Genomic DNA, 27,245 nt, shown 5'->3' with positions numbered 1-27,245 from the left:
TCTGTCAAATAAATAAATAAAATCTTTTTTTAAATAAATAAATAACATGGGAAACATTGGGACATTTTGCGTAGAATGACATGATTTGTATTGCCTCACATTTTAAAACAGTTACGAAAATAGACTGAGCAGGGGAGAGAAAAGCAGGGAGACGAAAAAAAAGCTATGACAACAGTGTCAGAGAAAGACAGCGATGGTTTGGGCCAGATAGTAGGGTTGAGGGTAGGAGCTGGATTCCGAAAGTGCGGACAGAACAGTGTGGACTGAATCACGAGATGAGTGCAGAAGTCAGAGGTCTGAGAGTGCCCTGGGCAGGAAGCCTGGGGTTCTCAGCTGGAGTTTCAGCCCCTCTCAGGTTTACAGTGTTACCTGAGGAAAGTCACTCAAGGGCTTGGGACCTCATTTTTCACACAGAAAAATGGGCCTTGGCACATTCCTGATTGCACGATGCTCAAATGAGTGTGATGCCTGTGCACAAGTTCGCTTGCTTAGGAATGAATCGCAGCTCTGTGTGACCTCGTGTGCTCGTCAGCCTGAGCAACTGAGGCAGGGGGACTGAAGGCAAATCTGGAATACCTTGGGAGCAAATATAAGACCCCCAAACCAGAAAACATTACGATTGTGAGGAATTAATTTAGGGAGTTTGTCTATTAATTAATTAATTAATTAATTAGATTCTTTTTTTAAATTAACATATAATGTATTATTTGTTTCAGGGGTACAGGTCTGTGATTCATCAGTCTTAACAATTCACAGTGCTCATGATAGCACATACCCCATTTATTTAAAAAACTCAGCAATAGTTTCTTTGTGTGTGTGTGTGTTGTTTTTTTCTTTTTAATTTTATTTATTTATTTTTAGAAGGAACACTGCTCATGAATGGTTGGGGGGGTGCAGATGGAGAGGGAGAGAAGCAGATTTCCCACTGAGCATGGAGTCCCCCCACCGAGATCTCAACCTGCATCTAAATTAGGAGTCCCACGCTTAACCCACCCTTGAGCCACCCAGGCCGCCCCTAGGGAGCTTTATTTTTAAAGTTAAATCTCTTTCTTAGAAGGCTAAGAATAGCCATAGAAGAAAGTTTGTTTGTATAAAAAGAAAACTGTTTTAACCAAAGCTTTATGATCTCTAGTTGCAATATGGATTTTGGACTCTTTAAACTTATATTTATAAAATGTTACCTAGTTGGTGATTAATAAATTTTTACCCACTCCCCCAAATTCTCATCTTCAGTTTTAGTTTTATTTAAGCACAAAGGCTTCTTTTGATTTTCCCTGTCTCTGAGGCAGGTTTATCACCACCTTGGAATTTTTCTAAATTTTTACCAGCAACAGAAATATGTGATTGAATTATTCTAAGTGACTCGAATGTTTACAACTTTCCCAGTCTTACATAAACATGCAAAGCCCAAGCTGCCTCTTTACAATTCACAAATTTAGAAAAAGCATCCTTCCCTGGAACATTCAGATTAAGCCTGGAGGAGTTGATGAGCTCCTCCCAGGGATGAGGGGGCAGGAGTCACAGGGCAAGAAATGTGTTTCCCATGGATCCGTTTTCTTGGACAGAACCCTGTGATTCTGGTTATTCCTTCCTCCTTCTGCCTTCACTGGCTATGACCCTCCCAGGTCTTGTCCATCACAACCTATTACTCTAAGTCCAACTCTCTCAATATCCTCCAAGGTAACTGATAAGCCATTTCATAAGCCAATTTAATTGAATTACAAGTGTACCTTGCTTTATCACACCTCGCAGACACCATGTTTTACAAATTGCAGGTTTGTGGCAACCCTGCCTCAAGCAAGTCTATTGGTGACATTCTTCCAAAAGCATTTGCTCAGTGTACATCTCTGTGTCACATGTTGGTATTTCTTGCAACTTTCCAAACTTTTTCATTACTATTCTATTTTTTAGGTAATCTGTGATCAGTGGCTTTGATTTGCTGAAAGTTCAGATGATGGTTAGCATTTTAGCAATAAAGTATTTTTTAAAAGATTTTATTTTTATTTATTTGACAGAGAGGGATCACAAGTAGGCAGAGAGGCAGGCAGAGAGAGAGGGGAAAGCAGGCTCCCTACTGAGCAGAGAGCCCGATGCAGGGCTCAATCCCAGGACCCTGAGATCATGACCTGAGCCGAAGGCAGAGGCTTAACCCACTGAGCCACCCAGGTGCCCCAGCAATAAAGTATTTTTAAAGTAAGGTATGTACATAGGTTTTTTTAGACATAACATTAATGTACCCTTAACAGACTGCAATATACTGTCAACATTAACTTTTATATGCACTAGTAAACCCAGAAATGCATCCGAGTCGTTTTATTGTGATATTTGCTTTTTTGCAGAGGTCTGGAACCAAACCCACAATATCTCCGAAGTATTCCTGCATTAGTGATGAAGAAGGATTAGTCCTAGGGCTCTCTGCATTAAGTTATGATGAAATAATGGAATGCTTAAGCATTATAAATATATCTGTTTAATAAAGAGTTTCTTTGGGAAAGACATGAAATCTTCTCAAAAGGTGGTCTCCTTCTTTGCATACTCTTTAAACAAGCAGTCTTTACTATTGTCCATCAGACCATTTCAGGGGGTCCACAAAAGCCGAAACCTGGCATCACACCGCTACATCATTTGCCTTTTTCACGCTCATTCTTCCATAGTTGTGATGTGGAACTTCCCAGAAACTATGGGATGTGTAATGTTGATGTCATTCTGATGGCTAATAGAATGCATGCATGTATATTTTTGTTTTTAAAATTTATAAGCATGAATTTCAAATGTGGTAAATATCAGCAAACACTTCTCTTTAAAGAAAGCTCTTGAGGATCCTCAATAATGTTTTTAAACACATTCTAAATTTTTGAGAATTGCTGCTTTAGTTATCCTGCCTGATCTGACAGTTGAGATAACAGGGCAGGGTGGTAGCTCAGATTAAATTCAGAACTGTAGCAAGCTAATCAGTTTGCAAAGTTGATATCTAAAAACAAAACCAAAAGAGCATATACAAACGAAGTGCTCTCAAATTGACGAGGTCACATCCAAAGGACACAGTTATCAACTTGATGAAGCTTCCACTGGCTAGATCAGGATTTGTGATCTGATTTGTGACTCTGTGATGAATCAGAAACGTTGCTGGCATCTTCTAGTGGGTGAGAGAGGGAGGGGAGGGTTTCACACACAGAGGGAAAATCTAAAGATTATCATTAATGTCCACATTTTCCAAAAGAGTGTCATGAACAAAATACTTAGATTTGACACTTTTAATCATCCAGTATCTTAATACAAATATAAGAAATAATACAGAATTAAATAACATATGAAAAGCTTACTAAATATACAAATATCCAATTCAACTGTGAAAACAACATATACTTTAGTTCTGAGGTCACTGAGCAGAGACAAGAAAGCAAAGGGCACTGCAAATGTCACTAATTTGGTCTTGTGATTTTTAAGAGTTCAAAAATGTTCCTCTAGTTAGAACAATATATTTAGAACAAAGGGATTTGTAAACCCATACACACCTTCTCTACTGTTGTGAGAAGTTAACACATGGGAAAAGAAGCCAGGAGAGAGAAGCATTTGAATTGACTTTGAATTGAATTTGAAACTTCCTAAATGCCTGTTTTTATTTTATCATATATTTCCTTTTGAATTCAAAATGATTGGTATACAACGGGATCCTGTTATAAGTCAAATGGGACAGGAAATTCTTTTTTTTTTAATGTGAGCTGCTGGGCTAACAATACTTATTCTTCTATACAAGTAGATAATCAAAGTTAAGGTTGCCAATGTTACTTTGCAATGAATTCAGTCTCATATTCATTGTGCTAAATGTCAGTCACAGAAGGACATGAAGGACAGCAGTGAAACCAAGGGTTCTAGAAAGATCACTTACTAACAGAGCAGTGAGCAGGTAGAGGACTACCACCACCACATGAGGAGGAAACACACTTGTGGACTTAAGAACAATATGGAAGAGATCAAACAGCAACAGAAAGGTGAAAGGTCATCTCAGAAAAGTTCTTTGGTCCTTAGCACCTTCCCGTGTTCTCCTTTCTCTTTTCCATTTCTTGATTCCTTTTTTTCCCTGGAATTACATCAGTTTTTAGAGCAGATTGGCAAACTAGCTCGTCCAGCTTCCTAATTTTCTAGATGCAGGTGTGGATGCTCATTGAGATAAAGTGATGAACAGAGGGTTGCCCTCCGTTGGAGCCAGAGTCAGCCTCTGAGTTGTGGCTACTGATTCAAAGTTCAGTCTCCATTCAACAGCACAATACTTCATTGCTTCACAAAATCAAGTCCTACAACAGACTTGAGAGGTAAAATGACTTCCTTTTAGAATTCCCACAACCACTGGGTAGCTTAGATGGCAGTAGAAAATCTTGAAATTCTTAGGTCTTTTACCCCTACCTCTTCTGCTCTTTCTGTCCCTCAGAGAACCATCCTTTTCCTCCTGCCTTCCTCCTGAGTCAGATTCAAGTAGACCAGGGTGTAACTTTTCAGGGTTCTGTGTGATTCCTCTATGGCTCTGGATAAAAGAAAGATCAAGATATTAACTACAAACATTTAGAATGTCTATCCTAACATATTTGAAGATGATACATATAGAAGGATCAGTAAGAATAGAATACACCTGTGCATATTTCATTGGCAAAGATAAGGACATTTCTGACCCAATGTGATGTGGGGAGACCGTGACTCTTTCCAAGGGACATAAGTAATTCTAAGAAATAATGTTTTGCAGAATCACTTAGGACTATTAGGACTAAAAGTTAAAAAAAAAAAAAAAGAAAAGAAAGAAAGTCAAAGAATTCCATATAATCTACATGTATTTTATTTATAAGACCTTGAGCTTTGTTCTCTGGATACTAACTCATGGGACATTGGGCTGGAAATGGTCACAAAGTAGACCTTCCAGGGGCTTTTTCTGGGCTCCCAGGTTTCCAGCACCTAAACTGAAAAGGCATGCAAAGATCTGGGATTTTATCTTGGTGCTATCTCTCATTCTTTGTGTAATCTTAAGTAAATAAGTACAGTTTTCTTTACTAGAAACTCGAATATTTAAAACCTGCCAAAAGGGGCACCTAGGTGGCTCAGTGGTTAAGCCTCTGCCTTCAGCTCAGGTCATGATCTCAGAGTCCTGGGATCGAGTCCCCCATCGGGCTCTCTGCTCTGCAAGGAGCCTGCTTCCTCCTCTCTCTCTCTCTTTGCCTGCCTCTCTGCCCACTTGTGATCTCTCTCTGTCAAATAAAATCTTTAAAAAAAAAAAAAAACTGCCAAAAATTCCAGTATCTGCTGTCTGTGGTAAAAAACAGAACAGCTCGGGCAAGAATGTCGAGACTGAAGGTACTGCTAGCGAGTAACTCTGTCAACTGGTCATGACATTTTGATATGATGGATGGCTTCTGCCCCTTTTCAAGGGTAAACTCTTGTAGAAAAATATGTTGGAATGCAAGATTTCTCCCAGCATTTTTGACCTAAGCAGTTCAATAAAGATGGCCTCACATTTTTCTCATATAAAACACCTCATTTCTTCTGCTTGGAGCTATGAGGAAACTGGGGCAGGATGTTGGCTACCATTCATGCAGCCTGCCTCAGGGAGACAGACATAAGTACAGTTTTTATGCAATGCAAAGATTCTTATTATTTTAGAAGCAAATACTCTTTGTATTGTCCTAACTGGTCACTAATTTCATTATATTGTTCATTGGGCATTTCTGTTATTTGATATAGTACTTGAAGAAAAAGTGAAATTTGGCATACGCACTTCATAAGAATGTCTAAATTTTCTATTGTTTGCCAATTCTGCCTTGGCTCAAACAAACAAAAGAAAACTAGTACTCAAGACAAAAATTTCAAAAACCGAGGTGATTATCTGTCTATTAAGATCTGCCCCAAAGTGAGGTTAGTTTCTGGGAAGCAGGTAATCATTGCTGGGTTGACTAATGAGAAATAAAAGGTTATTCTCAAGCCAAAATTTAATTTCATTGTAGTATATGTGGAAGGGGCAAATTTATGACATCAACACGACTTTAGTAGCAAGAACTGTTATAGAATGGGAGAAAATTTCCCTAGGAAATTTTATTTTATTTTTTCACTTTCTATTTTAGTAATAAAGTACTGGATTCACAAAAGAGAAAGAAAAGAGGGTGTTCTTTGAAAACATATCAACCTATTATCTTACTGCTGTATTCTCATGGGAAGTAACTGCAGTGATCCCATCAGGAATGCTACAAAGAGAAAAATGCCTCTAAGTCATACCTTCCTCCAGAGTGCACCTTTACTGGTGAAAAGAACACCACCATTCTTTTTGGCATTAAAGAGGATCTCAAAAAAAAAGAGAATCTACTTTTTCCACAAAAATAACCTCATCATTAGAGATCATACCTCTATCCCAAAACTATGCATCTGCTTGTGCTTTGTGTGCAAAGAAGTGATTTTGATCTAATATAGACTTTGCTGTTGCTGTCCTTACTTATTTAACAGAGTCGAACCTTACTTAACTAGATTCATCTTACTACTGAGCGGCTTCCTAGAGAGGATTCTTTTCTACTCACATTCAGTGAGTTCAAGAGTTAATTCATCCCTCGTCTCCTCTTTCTCTCTGCATGAATCTTGAACACAAGCACACACACGCTCACACACATTCAGTTCCCCTCTTCACTTCCTTATCTTTAAACACATCACAATTGTTCCAGTCACTGGGTTCAGGAACTGAGTGTCATCTTTGACTGCTCGTGTTTCCCTGCCCATCCAAAAGCATTAGGTGTTCAGGAGGATGGAAAGAAAAAGAGAAGAAAAAAAAGAAAACCCAAAGTAAGGGCAAGGAAAGAGAAGCAAATGTAGCGGGTCCATTTGCTTTTGTCACAAATTGATAGTCAGAATTTTTTTTCAAGATTTTATTTATTTATTTGACAGAGAGAGATCACAAGTAGGCAGAGAGGCAGGCAGAGGGAGAGGGAGAAGCAGGCTCCCTGCTGAGCGGAGAGCCCGACACGGGGCTCGATCCCAGGACCCCGGGATCACGACCCGAGCTGAAGGCAGAGGCTTTAACCCACTGAGCCACCCAGGTGCCCTGATAATTAGAATTTTTTAAAGAAATTTAAAGTGTCAACATATTCTATGGTTTTCTTCTCTTTCTCCCAACTTTTTGTATAACTTCAGTTTTGGCCTTAAGTGTTTAAGTCTCCAGCATAATCGACGCTTAGTTTTACTAGCTATTTAAGTAAATGGGACCAAATGATCTGGCTGTTAAAATATTTGAAACCAGCAAAAAAATTCAGTCACCCAAAATATGACACAGAACATTCAATGTAGTTAACTGATTTGGTCATATGTCATGAAGGCATCATCCGTAAACGTTTGGCAATCCCAGTGCTTGCAGGATTCTACAGATGTTCAGGTGTTTATTTTCATAAATGAGAAAAAGTTCAGAAACAAAGTTAAGTTTACTCCCCTTGCTTCAGGAACTGGAAAAAAACATTGAACAATAATGTTTTCCAGAAAACCCAAGACCTACTTAATGAACAAAGGACAATGAATTTGCAAGTGCCCCATTCTAGTGGAATTTACCTTGGGCTTAAATGATTGTATTATAAGATTCTTGTCCAGCAGGGACTTTTTAAGATGAATTTGAACACTTCATACTTCTTTCCTCACACTTTCCAAAAGAATATAGCAGTAACAGCAAACAAGGGCTAAAATACATGCAACCCAATAGTGCCTTTCAAGTCAGGACTCCAGGACATCATAGCTGGAAGAACATTCTGGCAGAGGTCAGCTGACCAAAACCAGGGTTCTAGTCCTAAGCCTGTTGTTAACTAGATGTGTGATTTTAGGGAAGGAAGTCAATTTCCCTCTCTGGCTTCAAGTCCTAATGGGAAAAATGAAGTTTTGGGGTAAAGTAAAATCAAAGAGCCTTCTGCCTTTGACATTCTGCAGAGCACTAATGAATTCTATGGGCCTATGTTTGTATGCATAAAATTATCTGATCTGTAATCTCCTTTTCCCACAGAACAGATTCTTTTATCTACTTTTGCAAAGGGGTCATTGACACTGAAAATGTGTTGCTTTTCTTATAAAATCACAAGAATTAATCTGGCAGTTTACATAAGGCAAAATTAAGTGTCTGAAAAGACTACAACATGAAAGATAGCTTATGATTTAACTTTAAAAAAACAAAACAAAACAGTTTAGGGCGCCTGGATGGCTCAGTCGTTAAGCGTCTGCCTTCCACTCAGGTTGTGATCCCCGGGTCCTGGGATGGAGCCCCACATCGGGCTCCCTGCTCGGCAGGAAACCTGCTTTTCCTCTCCTACTCCCCCCTCCTCGTGTTCCTGCTTTCACTGTTTCTCTCTTGCTGTCAAATAAATAAATAAAATCTTAAAAAAAAAAGAAGTTTCTCAGACCAAAAAATTAAAAAAAAAAAAAAAAAACCAACGGTTTTTTTCTTCCCTATCTTTCAGTCATCTGAGATGGAAAAAACTACCCTATCAGCCTTTCAACCCTTGGAAATCCCCATCACACACACCATAAACTGAAGCTTTGCATTAACTTTAATAACTTATGCACTGCCTCCCAAAAACAAACAAACAAAAAAATAGTTCTCTCTCTCTAGCTGACTCCTCTTGTTTTATAGCATCTCATTTTATAATATCTCCCAAGATTTTAGACTCAGCTTTTATGAGGTACTGAAGTTAAAATAAGAAAAAAGAGGGGCTCCTGGGTGGCTCAGTGGGTTAAAGCCTCTGCCTTCGGCTCAGGTCATGATCCCAGTGTCCTGGGATTGAGCCCCGCATCAGGCTCTCTGCTCGGCGAGGAGCCTGCTTCCTCCTCTCTCTCTGCCTGCCTCTCTGCCTACTTGTGATCTCTGTCTGTCAAATAAATAAATAAAATCTTTAAAAATAAATAAATAAAATAAAATAAGAAAAAGAGAATTGATAACCTCACTTTGAGAATCTATCCATCCATCCATCCATCCAACCATCCAATGATTCATTCACTTTCTTAATGAAAGTTTATTGAGCACTTAATATACATAAGACATTGTGAGAGCTATTGTAGGGACAGAGAAAAATTTATAGTTTATAAGGATAGAATGACATGACCTAGTTTTAAGTCTAGGTCACCTGTATGCTAGTGTTTGACACATAGTAAGAGTGTAACAGAGAAAATACTACTTAATTAGTGAGTATACTGGAAAATTTCAGAGTCTCTTACAAGAAGTAGCTGGCCTGGGGAGCACTGTAAAAGGAAAAGAGATTATCCTTCCCGTTAACTGGCAGAAGAATACAGCATGGGTAATGAGACTTTTTTCCTCTGGTGTTGCTATCAGCTGACTCTACAGTGATCAAACAAATATTTTCCACATTTGCTCTCAACAACCCTTAACTTACAACTCTTAACTTATAAATAATTAGCCATTAAATGATCTTAGCAAACGAAAGCAGAAATATCCAGTTTAATGTCCAACTGCATGAAAATGAGCCCCAAAGTCTTCTAAAACACCAGCAACAACAAGCAGAACACATGGTTGCCAACCTTTATTTACATCTTCCTGTGCCCCCCACAGTGCTATTAAAAAATCATTTGTTTCCTTCTTTGTACTTCCTGTGATAACTTACCTCAGTCTTGGTTCCGATGACGTTTCCAGTATAATAAGATAGAGATTAAAACCAGGAGAATTACCAAGGAAACAATGCTTAACAAGAGTGGAACTGAAAACCAAAAGCCTATAGATGGTGAAGGGAGGGAAAGGAGAAACAAAGTCACAAGCAGAAACTGTTGAGGCAAAAAGTGGTCAAGCAATCGTGAAGTTTTTCCTAGAGTGGAGCTTTCAATGAAAATTATCCTCAAATATATACCTAATGAGGTCTCCATTCATGGCTTCATATTATTTCAATAACATTAAGTTAATAATAATCTAACCACATGTTTTCTGTGGTTACTATCCCCTAAGAGCTTTGAATGTATTATTTCATTTAATCCTCAAAACAACCCAAGAGTTAGGTATTATTATCATCATCTCACATATAAGAACAACAACAGAACAAAAACTGCGGCTCAGAGAAGCTAAATAAGCCCCAAATCAGCCTAGTAAGGGGGGGAACCAAAGCTTGGCCAGAGGTCACAGCGCATTAAAATAATGTATTTACTGAAGAAGTTGCAGAAAATACAGAGAAATATAAAGGGAAAAAAATCATGAATTTCATGATTCCAAACCCTAGAGTGACTCATCTCAATGTTTTTATTGTATCTCTTCTCATCTATGCCTTTGTTATTAATTCTCTTTCCAAAGGCTCCTCAATGTCATCCACAATACTACAGCAGGGAAAGAGCTTCCTGATTCCATAGTTCCCAGCGTCTTCCCCATCCTTCTGTAGGGGACTTGTCACATCCTAATTCAACCGAACCTGTTCAGACAGAGATGCATCTAACTTCCATAGTTACGATGCATGATAAACGCTTTCAGTAAATGTTTGTGGAGTAAACAAATGTTACACAAATGACGTATAAACATTATAAATGACGTAAGTCAGTTTTGGCATTCTTGGACAAGACATGTTCCTTTTCAGCTTCTCGCTCTTCAGGGAAATTTACCCTCTGCCTTGGATGAAAATAAAGATCTCTTTACAAATGTATAGATCTAAGACCACAAATCTTTTGCCCAAATTTACTTAAATGTTGACATTTTGATTAGTCTGTTTTTTTCAGGGACCCCAAAAATGGCGACAGAAAATGCTCCCTAAAGGCCACCACATCCATAAGGCATACAGGGGAAAGTTTTTCTAAGCTTCAGTGCTTAAAATGCTCCCTGAAAGGGGCACCTGAGTGACTCAGATGATTAAGCATCTGACTTCGGCTCAGGTCATGATCCCAGCGTCCTGGGATCGAGCCCCACACCAGGCTCCCTGCTCAGCGGGTAGTCTGCTTCTCCCTTTCCTTCTCCCTCTCCACCTGCTCACGCTCTTTCTGTCTGTATCTCTCTGTCTCAAATGAATAAATAAAATCTTCAAAAAAAAAAAATTCTCCTTGAAGAAAAAAGCATCGGTACCTTTGTAGGAAGCTTATGACTGGTGCTTCAAAGCCACACAGAGAAAGAAAATTGTGGCTATTCCCAAAGTGCCTAAAACTGCCACTCCCTTTATTCTCCCACCCACAAGCCTCCCTTCTTGTGTCCATGAGGTCCAGAGCGAGAAGCTTAGAGAGAAACACAAGAAAGCCAAAAGGGTCTTGCTCAGGAGGCAGTTTTTCAAAGGGGTGAGGAAAACATTCTCAGATCAACCCCTTTCTTAAAAGACCTGTGGCCCCTCTTCCACAGTGTAAATGATGCAGAGCCTTCCTCCTAGATGTCACCTCTTCCAGGAAATCTTCCTGATCCCTCTAGACTGAGCTGATCCTCTCCTCCCCACTCTCAATCCTCCCAGGGTGAGCCCGAGTGCACCGTAGCTTTCCAACTGAAGCATTTCACACAGTTTTATAATTGCCCACTGGATATTCCCAGTAGAATTGAAGCTTTTTGAGCAAAGAGACAAAGTCCTGCTTACCGTCATGTTTCAACAGTCCCAAACCTGGCACCCAACAGACGTTAGTGGCATGGGGGGGGGAAAATGCACAGATGGATCTCAGCAAATGCATGTGGTATGTGGGCAACATACCACAGTTACCAAAGTAAAACTGGCTTTACTCGTTTCCTCAACTCTCTTTTTCTTTCCTCACTCACTCCGTTCTCTCCCTTATGAACTCCTTGGCTAAGCGGCCAAGAGGCTCTGTAGAACATTCACCACTTGCCAGTTGTGTGGACACAGATCCACCCACAGCCTTCTCTTACCTTTATCCACAGTTTGCGTGATGCTGGTCACGTTCCCCAGATGAAGCACCTGGCAGACCACCTCCTTCCCCACCTGACTCTTGGGGTCTTTGACCTGGAGGACGCTTGTGACAGATGTGGTCCCATTGGGGTGGGAGAGAACCTCAGTACTATTGTCAATCCCTGACCCAGACACCTTCCAGGAGATCACAGGGGCTGGGCGGGCATTAGCAGAGCAAGTGATATTCAGGTGGTCTTCGAAGAATTTATAGTGAAGGAACACTGTGGGCTGTACTGGGACAAAAAAAAAAAAAAAAAAAGAAAGAAAGATGGTCTGCCATCAGTTAAGCACCACATTCTCTTCAGAGGATGGAGGAAGATCTTTACAGAAAGACACTGGGGGCTCAAGAGGTGAGGTGTGGCTCATCTGACCCAAACTGGGGCTCCTCAGTTCGTTCTGTATCTAATCCTCTGGCCGGCAGGATAGAAACTGGCCTAGGACAAACCTGGAGCAAGAAAAATCCTCTCTGCGGTTTGTCTGTAGGGGAATTAGTGAAGGGGTAGAGCGGATCCTCTTTCCCACATAGTCCAGAACCCAATTATTCTGTTCTCCTCTTCCATAGACAACACAGCATCTCTGGCTTCTTCTGGGTGTCCCTCTCACAGTCTGACAGAGGTCACCTGTCAGCACTGCCAAAGAGGGAGGCTGACCTCTCAGAAGCCCCAGGGCAGTTTCAGACCTGAGAGCCCACAGAGGGGCTGCTGCTTAGAGATGGCTTTTCTCTGCTTGGAGCTGGAGCAGGGAATGATACGCGTGGAGGAGACTTGGAAAGTCCCTGCTTGGAGTTATCTACAGAAAATGTAAATTGGAAATTCACTGCTGATAACAAGAAAATTGCAGAATGACAGTTGAAATGACCTTGGAGATCACCTGATGGAGTTAAGAGAAAATGACTAGCTTACAAGAAAAGCATATTATGTTAGTCCAGCTTTTACCCTGTTCCTTTTCAAAAGTCCCTTGACCCATGAATTCATTTTCATTGTGTACTTTCAATACAGTTTATCTCAGCTGAGCAAACACAGGCTGGCTTTCCTGTGGTTGCTCTGGAGCCTACAAGATAATTAAAGGCCAGTAGCTAAAGGAAAGCTTGGTCTGTGTTTAGAGGTTCAAGAGGTGGGGGGGTGGCAGTGGGCTGGAGGAAATGGGGCCAGAGGACTCTGGCTTCTTCCAAAGAATACTCAGATTACTAAAGTCAATGGGCAGTAGGGGAAGACAGATAAAATTGAAGGAAGAGGAGTGTGGTTGACGTGGTGAGACATGGTGAGACTGGGTGGCAGGGTTCTCTCGTGCATCAAAGGAAGCTCCAGATAGAAGCTATAAGGTGTGGCTGGAAAGGATCGGTGTGGAAAAGAACAGGATTACTATCCACAAGACTCAGGGGTCTGTGGTTTTCAGATTAAAAAAAAAAAAAAAATATATATATATATATATATATGTTTATGAGTGAAGGAGGATAGAAAAGAGATGATTAAAAAAAAGAAGAAAGAAGAAAAGAAAAAGTAACAGAAATGAGAAAAAATGACAAAAGAAGGAAAAGAAGAAAAGTGAGGAGGGAGAGAGGAAAGGAAGCAGGGAGGGAGGGAAGGAGGAAGGAAGAGAGGAGGAAAAAAGAAGAGGAAAGAAGGAGGGAAGATTGGAGGGAGGGCGAAGAGGAAAAAAGGGAGACAAAGAGACAAAGAGAGAAAGAAAAAAAAAAGAAATAGAGTCAAGAAGAAAACCTGGCATAAGATCATGCAGAGAGCATTCATTATAGGCGAAATAAGTGAAAGAAACCTTTTTTTTTTTTTGACGTTGCCATACCTCCCTTGCATTCGTTTACTTATCCTCCTCTTACTCTGTGTCCAATATTCTTGGTGTGCTCAGACTCTCACTTTAACATTCCTGATAACCCTGTCTGAACTTCTCTTTTCCCTTCTAAAACTACTTCCAAGTGTGCCATGCTCCAAAGTTACCCTTATTCCTACTTCTCAATTCTTGATCTCAACTATGTGTCAGTTAAAAGGAAAAGAATTATGTCAAACTAAGCCTCTTGGATTTAAAAGAGTGCTCGTTATCCAGTTAAATACCTAGTCGACATCAGGTATGAAGGGTCTCTGTGGAACGTCCCCTTACCAAACCCGAGAGAATGTGTTGGAACAAAATGAGAGGGACCACAATGACTGGCTCTGGGTAGGCCCAATCTGGCTCTGTCCTTAGATCCAAAACTGTTAAAGCTTCAACGACCCTACAGATGATTGATTACGTACTTACTGAGCAGATAGATAAACTCCGGTTCAGAGAGTGGATGGGACGCTCCCAGGGTCACACGACTGTTAATGGCAAAGCCAGGTCTGAATCATATCACTACTTATGAAGAACCCGTTATTCCCACCATGGTCCTTGATTTATGCTTGCTGACAACACCATTCCTCAGAACAAAGATAACTCCAGCCAGAGATTCAGGGTAGCCCCGTGAGCTTTCCAAATAACAATAACCACAGTTATAGCAGACATGAAAGGCTAAGTGTCTTCTCATGAACCTTTCTGAGGTTAGCATCCTGAAAACCTAGGCACTACCACCATGTTCCAAACATTCTTGAAAATAACATTTCTAGCCAGAGACAATGTATTCTCAGAGATTCTCACCAGAGAGGGTGAGGCAGGCTATTCCTGAGATCTTCCCAGAACCAAAAGTATTGAAGAGGCACTTGTAACACCCTTCATCCTCCAGGGTTGTATTCCAGAACGTGATGGTTGAGTTCTTGAGTTCCAGCTCAGTGATGTTTATCTTGTCCTTATAGGCGGGCTGGACCACAACCCCATGGTTCTTGCTGAAGGTGACCATGTTTTCTGGGCTAACAGGCTTGATTTTCTGCCATGTCACAATCAAGACTTCCTCAGAATTTTGCAGAGAGCATCTTAAGGAAGCAGGTGTGTTCAGTGGCCTTTTTTCATTTTGGGCCACCACTTTTATCATGGAATCATAAAAGAACATTTATATTTTAAAATTTAATACATAAAAATACACATTTTTTTCTGATTAAAAAATGCATGTTCAAAGTTAAACATAGAAAAGATAGAGAAAAATGCAAAGAAAATATTTACCTACATCCCTGATATTGCTAGAGAAATATAAGTTCAAATATGTTTACTCAATCTTTAAGAGTAACAGAGTAAAAAAACAAGAAAGCAAACCCTCGTTACAGAAATGCCTCAATGAATCCCTGTTAGCTGAAAGTATGAAAATGAGGTTGGAGATGAAATTTGCCAGAGAGAATAGAAGCATCACCAAGAGTGTTCATGCCTAGAGGTGCAAAAGCAAGGAAGGGTCAATAGACAATTGGCAGAGTGATCCGTTTAAGTGAAGAAGATGTAGCTACCCTATACATTCCACGCACGCCCTACAGAGAAGGGGCAGCAACAGCAGGGTCTGCCTCCAGGAAGCAGTGGTGAATATAGGAACCTAAGGTAGAAAAATATACCAGACGGTGTTTCAGAAGGCTACATAGTACCAGAAGGCTTTGACAACCAAATAATGATCTATGCATTCCCATATTTTTACTTAACGCCATGCAGAATATAAGGCATGACAGTAACTTCTTCCCCTTCCAATGCTGGCTACTAATATTGATATGATAGATGATTCAGTGGGAAATCTTCATATAGTAACAACTAGGCAGACATCTGAGAAAGCTGACACAATGAGAGAAGAAGGAACTCTACAAACCCAGGAACTCATGCCAAATGAATAATAAATCAATAAACACTTTGACATGAATAAATGTGATATCTTAAATGTAAAAAGAAGCCAGCATTGTAAATAGTAGAAATCAGAGTTGTAGAAAATGACAAATGCAAAATCTTAATGATTTGGCTGACTTAGCAGAACGGACATCACTAAAGGGTAAACTAGTTAAGTAGGAAACACAGGTCATGGGATTCTTCCAGAATGTGGCACAGAGGGATAAAGATACGGAAAAAAATTGAGAAAAATTCAAAGACCCGGAATGTTTCGGCATCAGAACTTTGAGACTTACTAGAAGGGAAAAGGAAGAATGGGAGACAAAAACACTGTGAGGGACAAAAATGTATTCTCCAAAATGATAAAAGAAGCTTTATGTTGGGGCGCCTGCTTGGCTCAGTCATTTAAGCATCCAACTTTTGATTTCAGCTCATGTCATGATCTCAGGGTCATAGGATTGAGCTCCACGTCAGGCTCTGCACTCAGCAGGAAGTCTGCTTGATATTCTCTCTCTCCCTCTCCCTCTCACCCCCACATTCTCTCTCTCTCTCTCTTTCTCTCAAATAAATGAAATAAATCCTTAAACAAACACACATACATACCTTTCTGTGCCTAACAATGTAAATGAAACATATAAAAAGCCATAGAATTGAAAAGAAAAATTTTAAATCCACAAAAATAATGGGAGAATTTTCCATAGTTTGCTCAGAATTTTCACTTCCATAAATTAAAAAATAGAGATAAAACAAAAAAGTCAAATATAAGGATGAAAAGTTTTGAAATGAATATTTATATATAAATCATTACATATAAAAATTATGTGTTTGGATATGTAAGTATGTATTTATAAACTTTTACCCAAAGAGAACACACAATCTTTACAAACCTTCCCTCAAACTGAACTTGAAACAGGATGCAAAAAAAGCTCCTACCCTATGAACTTGCACACTGACCACAATGCAATAAATAAGAAATTTACATACTTCTTTCAACTCTAATTACACCAGAAATCATAGCAAGAATAATCAATTACCATAAATAACAAGGAGACTAGAATGTATTAAAATCCATAGAAATTGATAAAGCCATTTTCAGAAGGAAATATTTAATCCTAACTTCACTAAGATTGAAAAATGAGTACACATATTTATCCAAACATCCCAGGCCCCCAAAAGATTAAAAACAAGTGAATTAATATGGATAAAAGCACAAATTAATGGAATGGTAGTCAACATGTAGACTTAATAAAAAACACCAAAATCTGTTTTTTTTTTTTAAATGAGTAACAGAGAGAACATGTTGGCTAGCATAATTAGCAAAAAAAAAAAAAAAAAAAAAAAAAAAAAATGAAGAAGCACTATCCTCTCAGTGGCCCTTCAAAAATGTTAAGGTAAGGATGACAAGGTAGGTATAGCAACAGACACAAACTGGAACCCAGGAGTGTTGTAGAAGTATTGTTTTAGGGATCTACACTCTTGGTAGATGTGAAAACTTTTGGAGGCTATACCTGTTGTTGAGGTTTTCGGAAAGTTTGTTGAGATTTTGCAGAGAAGAGATTTGAAGAAATTGCTGCTTTTAGAATGGAGAGTAGAAGAGAAACCCAAGTTAGAGTTTCAACCTCTTAGGTGATTTTCGTATTTGACTATGGAAGAAATAATTTAATGGAAAGTTTAGAATTCTTTGATGCTTCTATGGAATGCCATTTAAAGTCCCTCTGGTCCATTGGGAAAGTCTGTGCTATGGATGGTGAGAAACCTGCCCTGTCTCCAACTGTGAAGGCTGATTAGAAAGCAACAGCACGTGGAAGGTGATAGAAGGTAAGCGAAGTGAGGGGATGCTTTCCCATGGAACAGAGGAGAAATGTCTGGCACAAGCAGGAAACTCAACAAATAAGTGGACAGCACAGGCATATGCTTTATATAGACTTTATATAGACTGTGAACCTATGTAATAATTTCATTATTTTCCACAGTCTTCTGCAAAAGAGGGGTATGCCCAATTTAAAGGCTTACTACCAGATTACCTTCTACGAAGGGTATATTCATTCAGACTCCCAAAGTGTTTCCATATCTTTATAAACATAGGAAATTATATTTAAATAACATTTAAATTAAGGTGAAAAACATCTTAATTTAGAAAGAATTTCTTCATGTCTGGTTTTATCCTTAGAAACAGTTTCTAAATATTCAAAGTCTTTTTCCATTTCGAAACCAAAAATGTGGAAAGCAGAAAGAAACACTCCCATTCCTCCAAGCAAATTACATGTTTAAATAATTCATGCAGACAAACGAACTAGCACAGCACCAACAACACCAGCCAGATGTCTCCACTCCAGAAATTGTGCTCCCTGAACCCCATGCAGGGGAACTGGGTATCTTTTTACCTTGCGCCCTGCATGGCATCACTGCTGCAAAGAACCAAATCAATCTGTAGGCAGACAGACGACAGAAGGACCTCCTGAACACCTGAAGACAGAAAGCAAAGCAAAGACATGGGCATTTGCATGTGGACAAAAAGCTAAGGAAGCTTCAATCCCATGGCCACCTCAGGGAATGCTGCAGCTAAAATTTTAACCACCAGATAACATTGGTTTTGTGGATGCAGAACCAGAGACTATAGATGGAAGAAATAAAAGAGTGTGTTCAGCAGCAATATGGCTCCTGCATTATGGCAATCCCTCAAAACCACCACTGTCAAGAGCAAGGTCTCAAAGATGCAGGATGGGCGGGGAAAACAGACTGCCGGAAATACACACAAAAAACACAGAGACTACAAACGTTGGACAGCAGCCATTTCCCAAATAATCCACATCTGTTAATATCAAAGTAACTCAGGGATTGGAACCACTTTTCAGAAAGATACTACTGCCTTGAAGTTTGCTGAAGAAGATATCCCTGAAAATACTACAAATTTTAGATGAATCGCACCTTTTAAAAAAATAGTAATGTCCAGAGGCACCTGAGGGGCACAATTGGTTAAGTGTCCGACTCTTGGTTTTGGCTCAGCTCGTGATCTCCGGGTCCCTGGATCAAACCTCACCACCAGCTCTGCATTCAGGGCAGAATCTGCTTGAGATGCTCTCTCCCTCTCCCTCTCCCTCTGTCTCTCCCATTTGTGGGCGTGTGCTGTCTCTCAAATAAATAAATCTTAAAAAACAACAAAAAAATAGTGTCTTTGGTTTTTTTTCTGCATTGTTTTGTTTTCATCTGTCCAGGCAGAAATCCTTGGCATTTTTACATGATGATATTTAATTGAATGTTATTCTGGGTATCATTTTATTATAAAAGGAGAGGGTGGGATGTAGACAGATGAACTTCTCTCTACAGTAGCCCCATGGATCCATTCACTTGATCTACATGTGTGTGTTCATAAGGGTACAGGCGAGAAATGTCATTTTCCTCCACATTCTTCTATACTAGAGATGTGTAAGAAATGTAGGTTTCTCTGTATTTATCTTTACCTGAATTTCGTTATTTCATGTTGCCATTCCAACTAGAGGTAGAGACTTCCTTGCAGTCAATATCACATCATCTCTGTCAATTCATGCCCCTGCCACCCCCGCCCTTCACAACTGTCCCAATCTTTGGCATTGCATCTCCATTCTTGGAGGCTCACACAATGCCAAGTCATGGGACAGGACTACTAGTCCTTGGTCACAATCTATCCACTGTAGCATTCTCTAAGATGGATGGGTTGCCCTCTGGTCATCATGGTCATCAAGATTCGTGCAATTAAACCTTGTGCTTAGAAAGTGCCTTCTCTCATTCTCTTTCATTCTCCAGATTCCATGCCCCTGGGTTCTCCCTGTATGGGGCAAAGGGAAATTCTATAGGCTCTCTGCCTAGACTCCCATGGATCTGTCCATCTCTGTTTTACTCTTGCCTTGTCATGATGAGGAGACTGGTCTCTTTCCACAGTTTCCCCCAGAAAAGCAAGGCACAGGTGTTCTCTGTTCTTAGATTTCGGCACCTCCCTGTAAGTTCTAGTTACCATGCTCCTGAACTCCCTCCCCACTCACAGGGATCAGGTATGAGCCTGCGTTTTCAGAACACAAGCTTGTGTGAGGCCCTCTTCGCTCTCCCACCCTAGAAAATACAAACCCTAAGGTCAGGAATGCTGGTTCTCCCATCCCCTGCGTTCTTCCCATCTGGAAAAACGTATGTCCTTGGTTTTCCAATGTTTACGTTTTTAGAACTTAAATGCTTAGGCTCTTGCTGTCTCAACACCTTCGCTTCCAAAACTTAAGTCTTCTTTGGCACTCTACTTCCACACCATTTTTTTTTTTAACCGTATGCCTCTCCCACACATGAAAACCAAAATTCTAGCAAAGAGGATGAGGAATACAGAATGCATTGGCTCTCAGAGTGAAAATCTGTGTTTTAGGATAAGACAAAAAGTAGATACACACCAAAGTGTGTGAGATGGGAGCCAAGAATGTTGAAGAAGGAAAAAAACAATGATTGAGGCAAAGGAATTAGAAGGAAAGCCTTGCTATTAAATATATACATAATTATTCTAGCTGACGAGTTGTGGTTAACACAAATACCAGATGTGTGAGCCAGGACAAATGACTTTACCTCCCCAAAATGCAGTCAAAAATAACAGCACCAACCCTTCTGTTAAAAGGACTAAGCAAGTTAACACATGAATAGTGACTGATAGGAGTAAGCACTAAATAAAATCGTTGTCATTACATTGGGTTACTATGAGAATTAAGCATGTAAACGACTAATACAGTGCCTAAGGTAGAGAAAATCCCAAAAACATGTTTGGTAACTTAAAAAAAAAATCCACTAATCAAATCACAGACAGGGAGTACAAAATGAAAATGGACAAATCCACTTCTACCCCTTGCCAAGAGGGCCAGTGTTCCCAGAGACCTGTCTTACCTGACAGCTTCCCTCTGGCAGCCAACTGCTCCTATCCATGCCTCTTTCCCCTGAGTTTCTAGGTGTAGATCTGCTCCCATCACGTGTAGTTGCATGGACTTGTGAAAATTAACCCCTCTGTTTGTTTCCCTTATTTGCAAAATCACATAACAATTCCTCCTCTGAAGGATGGTTGTGAAGATTAGCAGTACCCAGTGCGCGGAGTAAACACGGCTCCCAGGCCACCATTCTCCTTTGTTAAGAAAGATACTGAAATGATTGGCCGTGCGGTCTTGCCAATAAATCATATATGGAAAAAAAAATACCTTGAGGTATTACTTGTACTTGGCTTTTAATTTTGTATTGTTACTATTCTTTTCAATTATCCCAATGTAAATAAAAATCCGCTCATTCAGATCCGGAATAAACAAAAGGTCTGTCTCTCTTGGATACTCTGGGGTTTAACCCTGATTTATCTGGCCCTTTCTGGCTCACAAGGCAAAGGACCGAAGGATGGAGAAAGAGGCCGGTGCATCCAGGAGGGAGAGAGCTCTCCGGCAGAGAGCGAGCCCTGACTTCTGTAGCGCCCACCCCAGCTTTGTGTGCCAACACGGAGCCAAAGCAGCCATCCCTTTCTTGGGACAGAGTACAGCCGGGTGTGCTTTCCTGCGTTTGAGCCGGAGCCTGGGAGCCCAGCCGCCAGCCTGCCCAGAGGACCCGCCGGCCGCCCGCGCGCGCCTCCCGGCCCAGTTCCCCTCGGAGGACCGCCGTGATCTCGAGAGAAGCATCTCCGTCGCTGAAGCCCCCAACTGGCAGCATCCTTCCTGGACAACTGGCACTGAGTACCGGGACTCCAGGACCAGCCTGGGAACCACCCTCCTCGAGGCGAAATCCTCTTCTCCGCAAGGCTAAGCGTCGCGGGGAGAGCGCCGGCACCGAGGCCAACGCCGAACCAGTCCCGGGCCAGCCGCAACCGGACGCGCTGAGCCCGCCGCCGTCCCCGGGGCCGGCGCTACATCCCCCGCCCTGCGCCCTCGTTCCACGCCCGGTCCCCGCTCACCGGCCTCCCCATCGTCGCTCCCGGCCGCGCGCGATTGCGGGCTTCAGCTGGAAAGCCCGGGGGATCTCACCGCGGCGCGCGGAGCGTCTCTGGCTCAGGGAGGCGGGCCAGTCCCCGCCCTGGTAGGAGGCCGCGCGCCCCCGAGCACTCCAGGATCATGGCCACCGGGGTTTCCAGTTAAATCCCCCACCTTTAAACGTTTCCAGTTCTCAAGGGGACGGTTGGTGAAAGCGAGAAAGCTCTGTGAGGTGGGGGATACACTTTTTCCATTTTAATCTAAGGACACGAGGAAAACGGGGGAGGTGAGGAGTCATCCGTTGGGCTTTAGCACTCGGGACGCGCAACCCGCATCATCAAGCAGGTGTGAAATAAGAGGAGGTGGTGAAACCGAAAAAGAACAAAGGCTTTTCTTGGGGGGTCTTGGAGTTAACAGTTCAGAGAGCACGGGTTGCGGGAAACCAGAAAAGTGCTGTGCTCTGGGAGGAAAAGCAAGCGGTTTTATGAAAAATAAGGGGTGATTACATGATGCACATAAAGAAAATAAGAGGGAAAGGCGCTAATTTGTCCCTGACCAGTGGAGCCATTCTGATAACTATGGCTTTATTGCTGCTGTCAAATTAAACCTTCTCTACGATGTATTTACTACCTTTACGGCCTTCATATGACCTGAAAACCAGTTGTTGTGTTGAAATTTAACTGTTTGTAAAACTATTGTCCCTTCTGGCTCAGTTCGAGAGTTCATTAGTTGGAAAGGAAAATGGAGCTTCAAAATGGATTCTTCTCACGTCCAGAAATATTATACAATTCGACACAGGCATGTCAGAAATGAAGATTTTGAGAAATGTTACTCAGCTTCTCCAGATGTCACCTATGAAAAATTTTTTTAAAATGTTTTAAGGCTGAATTTAACCAATAGACACTTTTTAAAAAATGCATATTTATTTTTATCCAGAATCAAATTCTGTATTCAAACTGTAATGATCTTTTCTTTCAGAGTGACTGGTTGGTTGGTTGGTTGGTTGTCTTCTTACTGGGAGGGATTTCCTTCCACTTGCTTTGATGAGAAGGATTCTTTTTTTATTTTAACAAGTTCCAGAGTTCTTGGCTCTTAGAGAAAGAGAGAGAGAGAGGGAAACAGATCCATGAATTATTTATTTCCTGAAACCTTCCTGTTTTCCTACCACCACCCTCTAACAAGGTGCTAGGAAAGAGCTTTTATTTAAGGATCCATGGGCCTGTAAATCCGAGGGCTGTAAATTATGAGCTTTCCAGACAAACGTAATCAAAGGATTAAATGATTCATGGGCAGCCACACAGGATACATAAAAGAATATCAACTTATAGGCAGAGTATACTGACATTAAGAAGATCAAATTAAGAAAATCAAGGAGATGGACACTGGGGAGGGTATGTGCTATGGTGAGTGCTGTGAATTGTGTAAGACTGATGATTCATAGAACTGTACCCTTGAAATAAGTCATACATTATATGTTACATATGTGTATATATATATATATATAAAAGAAAATCAAGGAGAAAAGTTTAAAAAAACTTCAACAATGAAGAGAGACATACATACAAAGGACAGAGGATCAAAGTGACATTAAATGTCATAAGGCGGTGCCTGGTGCAGGAAGACAGGAGTTAATTTTCATATTGAAGAAAAATAACTTTGAATTCCACGTCATCTTTTATAAACACTGCTTCACATGTATATTTATTTTTTCAGACTTTTTTCACCAAAGGTATCATTTGTAGAGGAGCACGCAAATATCACAAGCATACAATTTCAAGTGTCATAGGGTAAACCTACTCACAAAGCCAGAAGCACATCAAAACCTGCACATTCCCAGCTCTCCAGAGCTTATCACTACCACCCCCCCCACTCTCACTAACCTACATTTAACCTCCTAGACTAGGCTTGCCTGCTGGTACACATCCTATAAATGGCATCAGAGACTCAAACTGCTCTGTGGGGAGCCTGCTTCACTCTCTGCCTCTGCCTGCCACTCTGCCTGCTTATGCTCTCTCTCTCTGACAAATAAATAAATAAAATCTAAAAAAAAAAAAAGAGTTTTTTTTTTCTAGAAATTAATTGAGCAAACCTGTGGCAAAAAATTACTAAGAAAATTGGGGTACCTGGATGGCTCAGTCTGTGACGTGTCTGACTCTTGATTTTGGCTCTGATCATGATCAGAGTGGAGCCTGCTTAAGATTTTCTCTCTCCCTCTCCCTCTAACCCTCCCCCACCACTAAAAAATTACTAAGAAAATTAGAAAAAAAAGAAACAATATAGAATGAAATATGAGAAGTAGAACTGACATAACAGAAAAAAATAAGACAATGTTATGAACTTTCATATCAAATTTGAAAACACAAAAATGGATAAATTTCTGAAAATGACAAGCTGGTCATAAAAATTTAAAGACTGACACTTTAACAATATTAAGTCTTCAAATATATTATTGGGATATTGTTCCATTTGCTGTGTCTTCTCTAATTTCCTTCATTAATTTTTTTAAGTTATTTATTTTTAGTAATCTCTGCACCCATCTTGAGCTCAAACCCAGCTGACCCAGATAGGCGCCCCTCATTAATGCTTTGGGTCAGTATGAAGTCTTTCACCTCCTTTGTTAGGTTTGTTCCTAAGCATTTTACTCCTTTTGGTATTATTGTGAATGGAATTGTTTTTCCAAATTCCTTTTCAGACAGTTCATTGTTAGTGTATAGAAACACAACTGATTTTTTGTGGGTTGATTTTATATTCTGCAACTTTACTGAAATTGCTTATTTGTTTTAAAAGTTTTTTATGGAGTCTTTGGGATTGTCTACATATAAGATCATGGAATCAGCAAACAGGGACAGTTTAGGTCTTCCTTACTGACTTGTATGCCTTTTTTTTTTCCCCTCCATTAATTACTCTGGCTAAGACTTCCAATACTATGTTAAACAAAAGTGACAAGAGTGAACATTCATGCTGTTTTCCTGATCACTGAGGTCAAGCTTACAGTGTTTTACCATTGAGTGGGTTGTTAGCTATGGGTTTTTAATACATGACGTTTATTATGAAGAGATACTTTCCTTCTTTCTATACCTAGTTCCTTCAAAGGTTTTATCATGAAAGTGTTTAGAATTTTTTCAAATCCTTTTTCTTCATCTGTTGAGATGGTCATGTGATTTTTAGTCTTTATTGTGGTTAATACAGTGTAGCATGTTCATTAATTTTCAGATATTGAATTATCCTTGCATCCCAGGGATAAATCCTACTCGGTCATCCTGTATGAGCCTTTTAATATGCTGTTGGATTTAGTCTGCCAGTATTTTGTTGAAGACTTTTACATCTATATTTTTCAGAATATTGGCTGGAAGCTGTTTTTCTTGTGACATATTTGGCTGTGATGTCAAGGTAGTGAAGGGCTTCAAAAAATTAGTCTGGAAGTATTCATCCCCTTCAATTTTTCTGAAGGAGTTTGAGAAGCAGTGGCATTAATTCTTATTTAAATGTTCGGTGGAATTCAGTGGTGAAGCTATACAGTCCTCGCCTTTTCTCTGTTCAAAGTTTTTTTATTTCTGATTTACTCTCCATACTAGTTATAGGTCTATTCAGATTTTCTACTTTATGACTTAATCATGAGAGGTTAGATGTTTCTAGTAATTTATCCATTTCTTCTAGGTTACCCAGGTTGTTAGTGTGTAATTTTTCATAATAAGGTCTTATTACCCTTTTTATTTATAGGACATTGGTCTTCTTTCATTTCTGATTTTATTTGAGTCTTCATTCTTTTTCTTAGCTTAGCTAATGGTTTATCAATTTTCAAAAAACCAACCTTCCGTTTTGTTCATTTTTTCTACTATTTTTCTTTTTTTCTAATTCATGTATTTCTGTTCAAATCTTTGTTACTTCCTTTTGCTAACTGTGAGATCAGTTTTTTCTTCTTTTTCTAGCTCCTTAAGGAATAGAGTTGGGTTTCTTATGTAATCCCTATCAAAATTCCCACAGCATTTTTTGACAGAAATTTTAAAAGACACACAATTCTATAATTTACATGGGACACAAAAAACCGTGAATAGTTAAATCAATCTTGAGAAAGAAGAATGAAGCTGGAGACATCACGCTTCCTGATGTCAGAAGTACAAAGGGACACCTGGGTGGTTCAGTGGGTTAAAGCCTCTGCCTTCAGCTCAGGTCATGATCCCAGGCTCTCTGCTCAGCAGGGAGCCTTCTTCCCTTCCTTTCTCTCTGCCTGCCTCTCCACCTACTTGTAATCTCTGTCTGTCAAATAAATAAATAAAATCTTTAAAAAAAATGTAGTACAAAGCTACAGTAATCAAAACATAATGACAGACATATGGACATTGGGAATAGATTAGAGAATTCAGGAATAAATCCACACATTTGTGGTCAACCACTTTTTACAAGGGAGTCAAGAACACACAATGGAGATAGGATCATCTCTTGAATAAATGATGTTGGGAAAACTAAATATCCACATTCAAAAGCATGAAAGTGGGCCCTTTCTTTACAATGTCAGAAAAATCAACTCAAAATAGATTAAAGACTTAAATGTAAAACCTGAAACCATAAAACTCCTAGAAAACATGGAGAAAGGTTTCATGAGGGTGATTTTGGCAATGATTTCATGGCTATGACAAAAGTACAGACAACACAAATGCAAATAGACAAAAGGGACGATACGAAGCTAAAAAGCGACTGCATGGCAAAGGAACAACAGACTGAAAGGGCAGCTATAAAATGGGCGGAAATTCTTTCAGGAGTCCTTAGAAAACAGAAAATTCATCACAAGAATGCAAATATTGGTTTCTCACTGTTATTAATGCATCTAAGACTGTAACCTATTTGCACATATTTGATCCATGAAACAGGAAACAATTACTCAGATACACCTGCAAGTAGTTCCAGGGTAGGCAACAGCTTTTGGTGGCTTTCAGGGTTCATTCTCCACATGAATCTTAAAGGTCTTGACTCAAGGCCGAAATGTTTGTGGTCCTCCAGTCCCTTGCAGACGGTTTATTGCCCTGAACCTCTGCATCTTAGCTTCTCTCAACTTGGAGTTACATCATTTGGCCTAATGAGTTTCTAAAACAAGTTTTCATTTTATTTAGGGCATGTTTCCAGGTATGTTTTTAAATTAATCAGTGCGAGTGATAAAAGATAACTTGACCTCTGGAAAAAAGTTTTCAAACCATCTACCTGATAAGAGATTAATCTCCAAGGGGAACCCTCCTACACTGCTGGTGCAGCCACTCTGGAAAACAGTATGGAGTTTCCTCAAAAAGTTGAAAGTAGAGCTACCCCATGACCCAGCAATCACACTACTGGATATTTACCCCAAAGATACAAATGTAGTGATCTGAAGGGGTACATGCACCCCAATGTTTATAGCAGCAAAGTCCACAATAGCCAAACTATGGAAAGAACCTAGATGTCCATCAACAGATGAATGGATAAAGAAGATGTGGTGTATATCTACAATGGAATACTATGCAGCCATCAAAAAAGAAACCTTGCCTTTGCAACAACATGGATGGAACTAGAGGGTATTATTATGCTAAGAGAAATAAGTCAACCAGGAGAGGACAATTATCATATGATCTCTCTGATATATGGAACTTAAGAAACAAGACAAAGGATCATAGGGGAAGAAAGGGGGAAAAAAATGAAACAAAATGAAACCAGAGAGAGAGAGACAAACCATAAGAGACTCTTAATC

The 27,245-nt window shown here is 40.0% G+C and overlaps 2 protein-coding genes across 6 annotated transcripts in view; both read right to left on the bottom strand.

Moving 5' to 3' along the window:
- Positions 1–2,454: 2,454 nt before the first annotated feature.
- On the bottom strand, positions 2,455–21,641 carry CD200 (CD200 molecule). Of its 5 annotated transcripts, none has more exons than XM_032852194.1 (6): positions 21,514–21,641; positions 17,969–18,050; positions 14,490–14,810; positions 11,825–12,097; positions 9,618–9,725; positions 2,455–4,522 (listed from the first exon to the last, which is right to left on the bottom strand). In XM_032852194.1, exons 1-5 carry the CDS (start codon positions 21,523–21,525, stop codon positions 9,619–9,621), a joined length of 795 nt encoding a protein of 264 aa, XP_032708085.1. In that variant the 5' UTR covers positions 21,526–21,641; the 3' UTR covers positions 2,455–4,522; position 9,618. The 5 variants fall into 5 exon arrangements, with proteins under 5 accessions (XP_032708085.1, XP_032708084.1, XP_032708088.1 ...); XM_032852193.1 differs by lacking the exon at positions 21,514–21,641 and adding an exon at positions 20,475–20,744; XM_032852197.1 differs by lacking the exon at positions 17,969–18,050 and having other exon boundaries at positions 21,584–21,603.
- A 792-nt stretch (positions 21,642–22,433) lies between these two features.
- The window catches only part of LOC116864547 (OX-2 membrane glycoprotein-like), a 37,471-nt gene continuing 32,659 nt past the window's right edge, over positions 22,434–27,245 (bottom strand). Inside the window, 1 exon segment of the mRNA XM_032852191.1 lies at positions 22,434–22,620. Coding sequence (XP_032708082.1) covers positions 22,596–22,620 — 25 coding nt within the window. The 3' untranslated portion in view covers positions 22,434–22,595.

Source organism: Lontra canadensis, unplaced genomic scaffold, assembly GCF_010015895.1.
Source record: "Lontra canadensis isolate GAN:19392208 unplaced genomic scaffold, GSC_riverotter_1.0 scaffold6, whole genome shotgun sequence".
In the NCBI taxonomy this organism is placed as follows: Eukaryota; Metazoa; Chordata; class Mammalia; order Carnivora; family Mustelidae; genus Lontra; species Lontra canadensis.
This window is presented reverse-complemented; position numbering and strand designations above follow the sequence as displayed.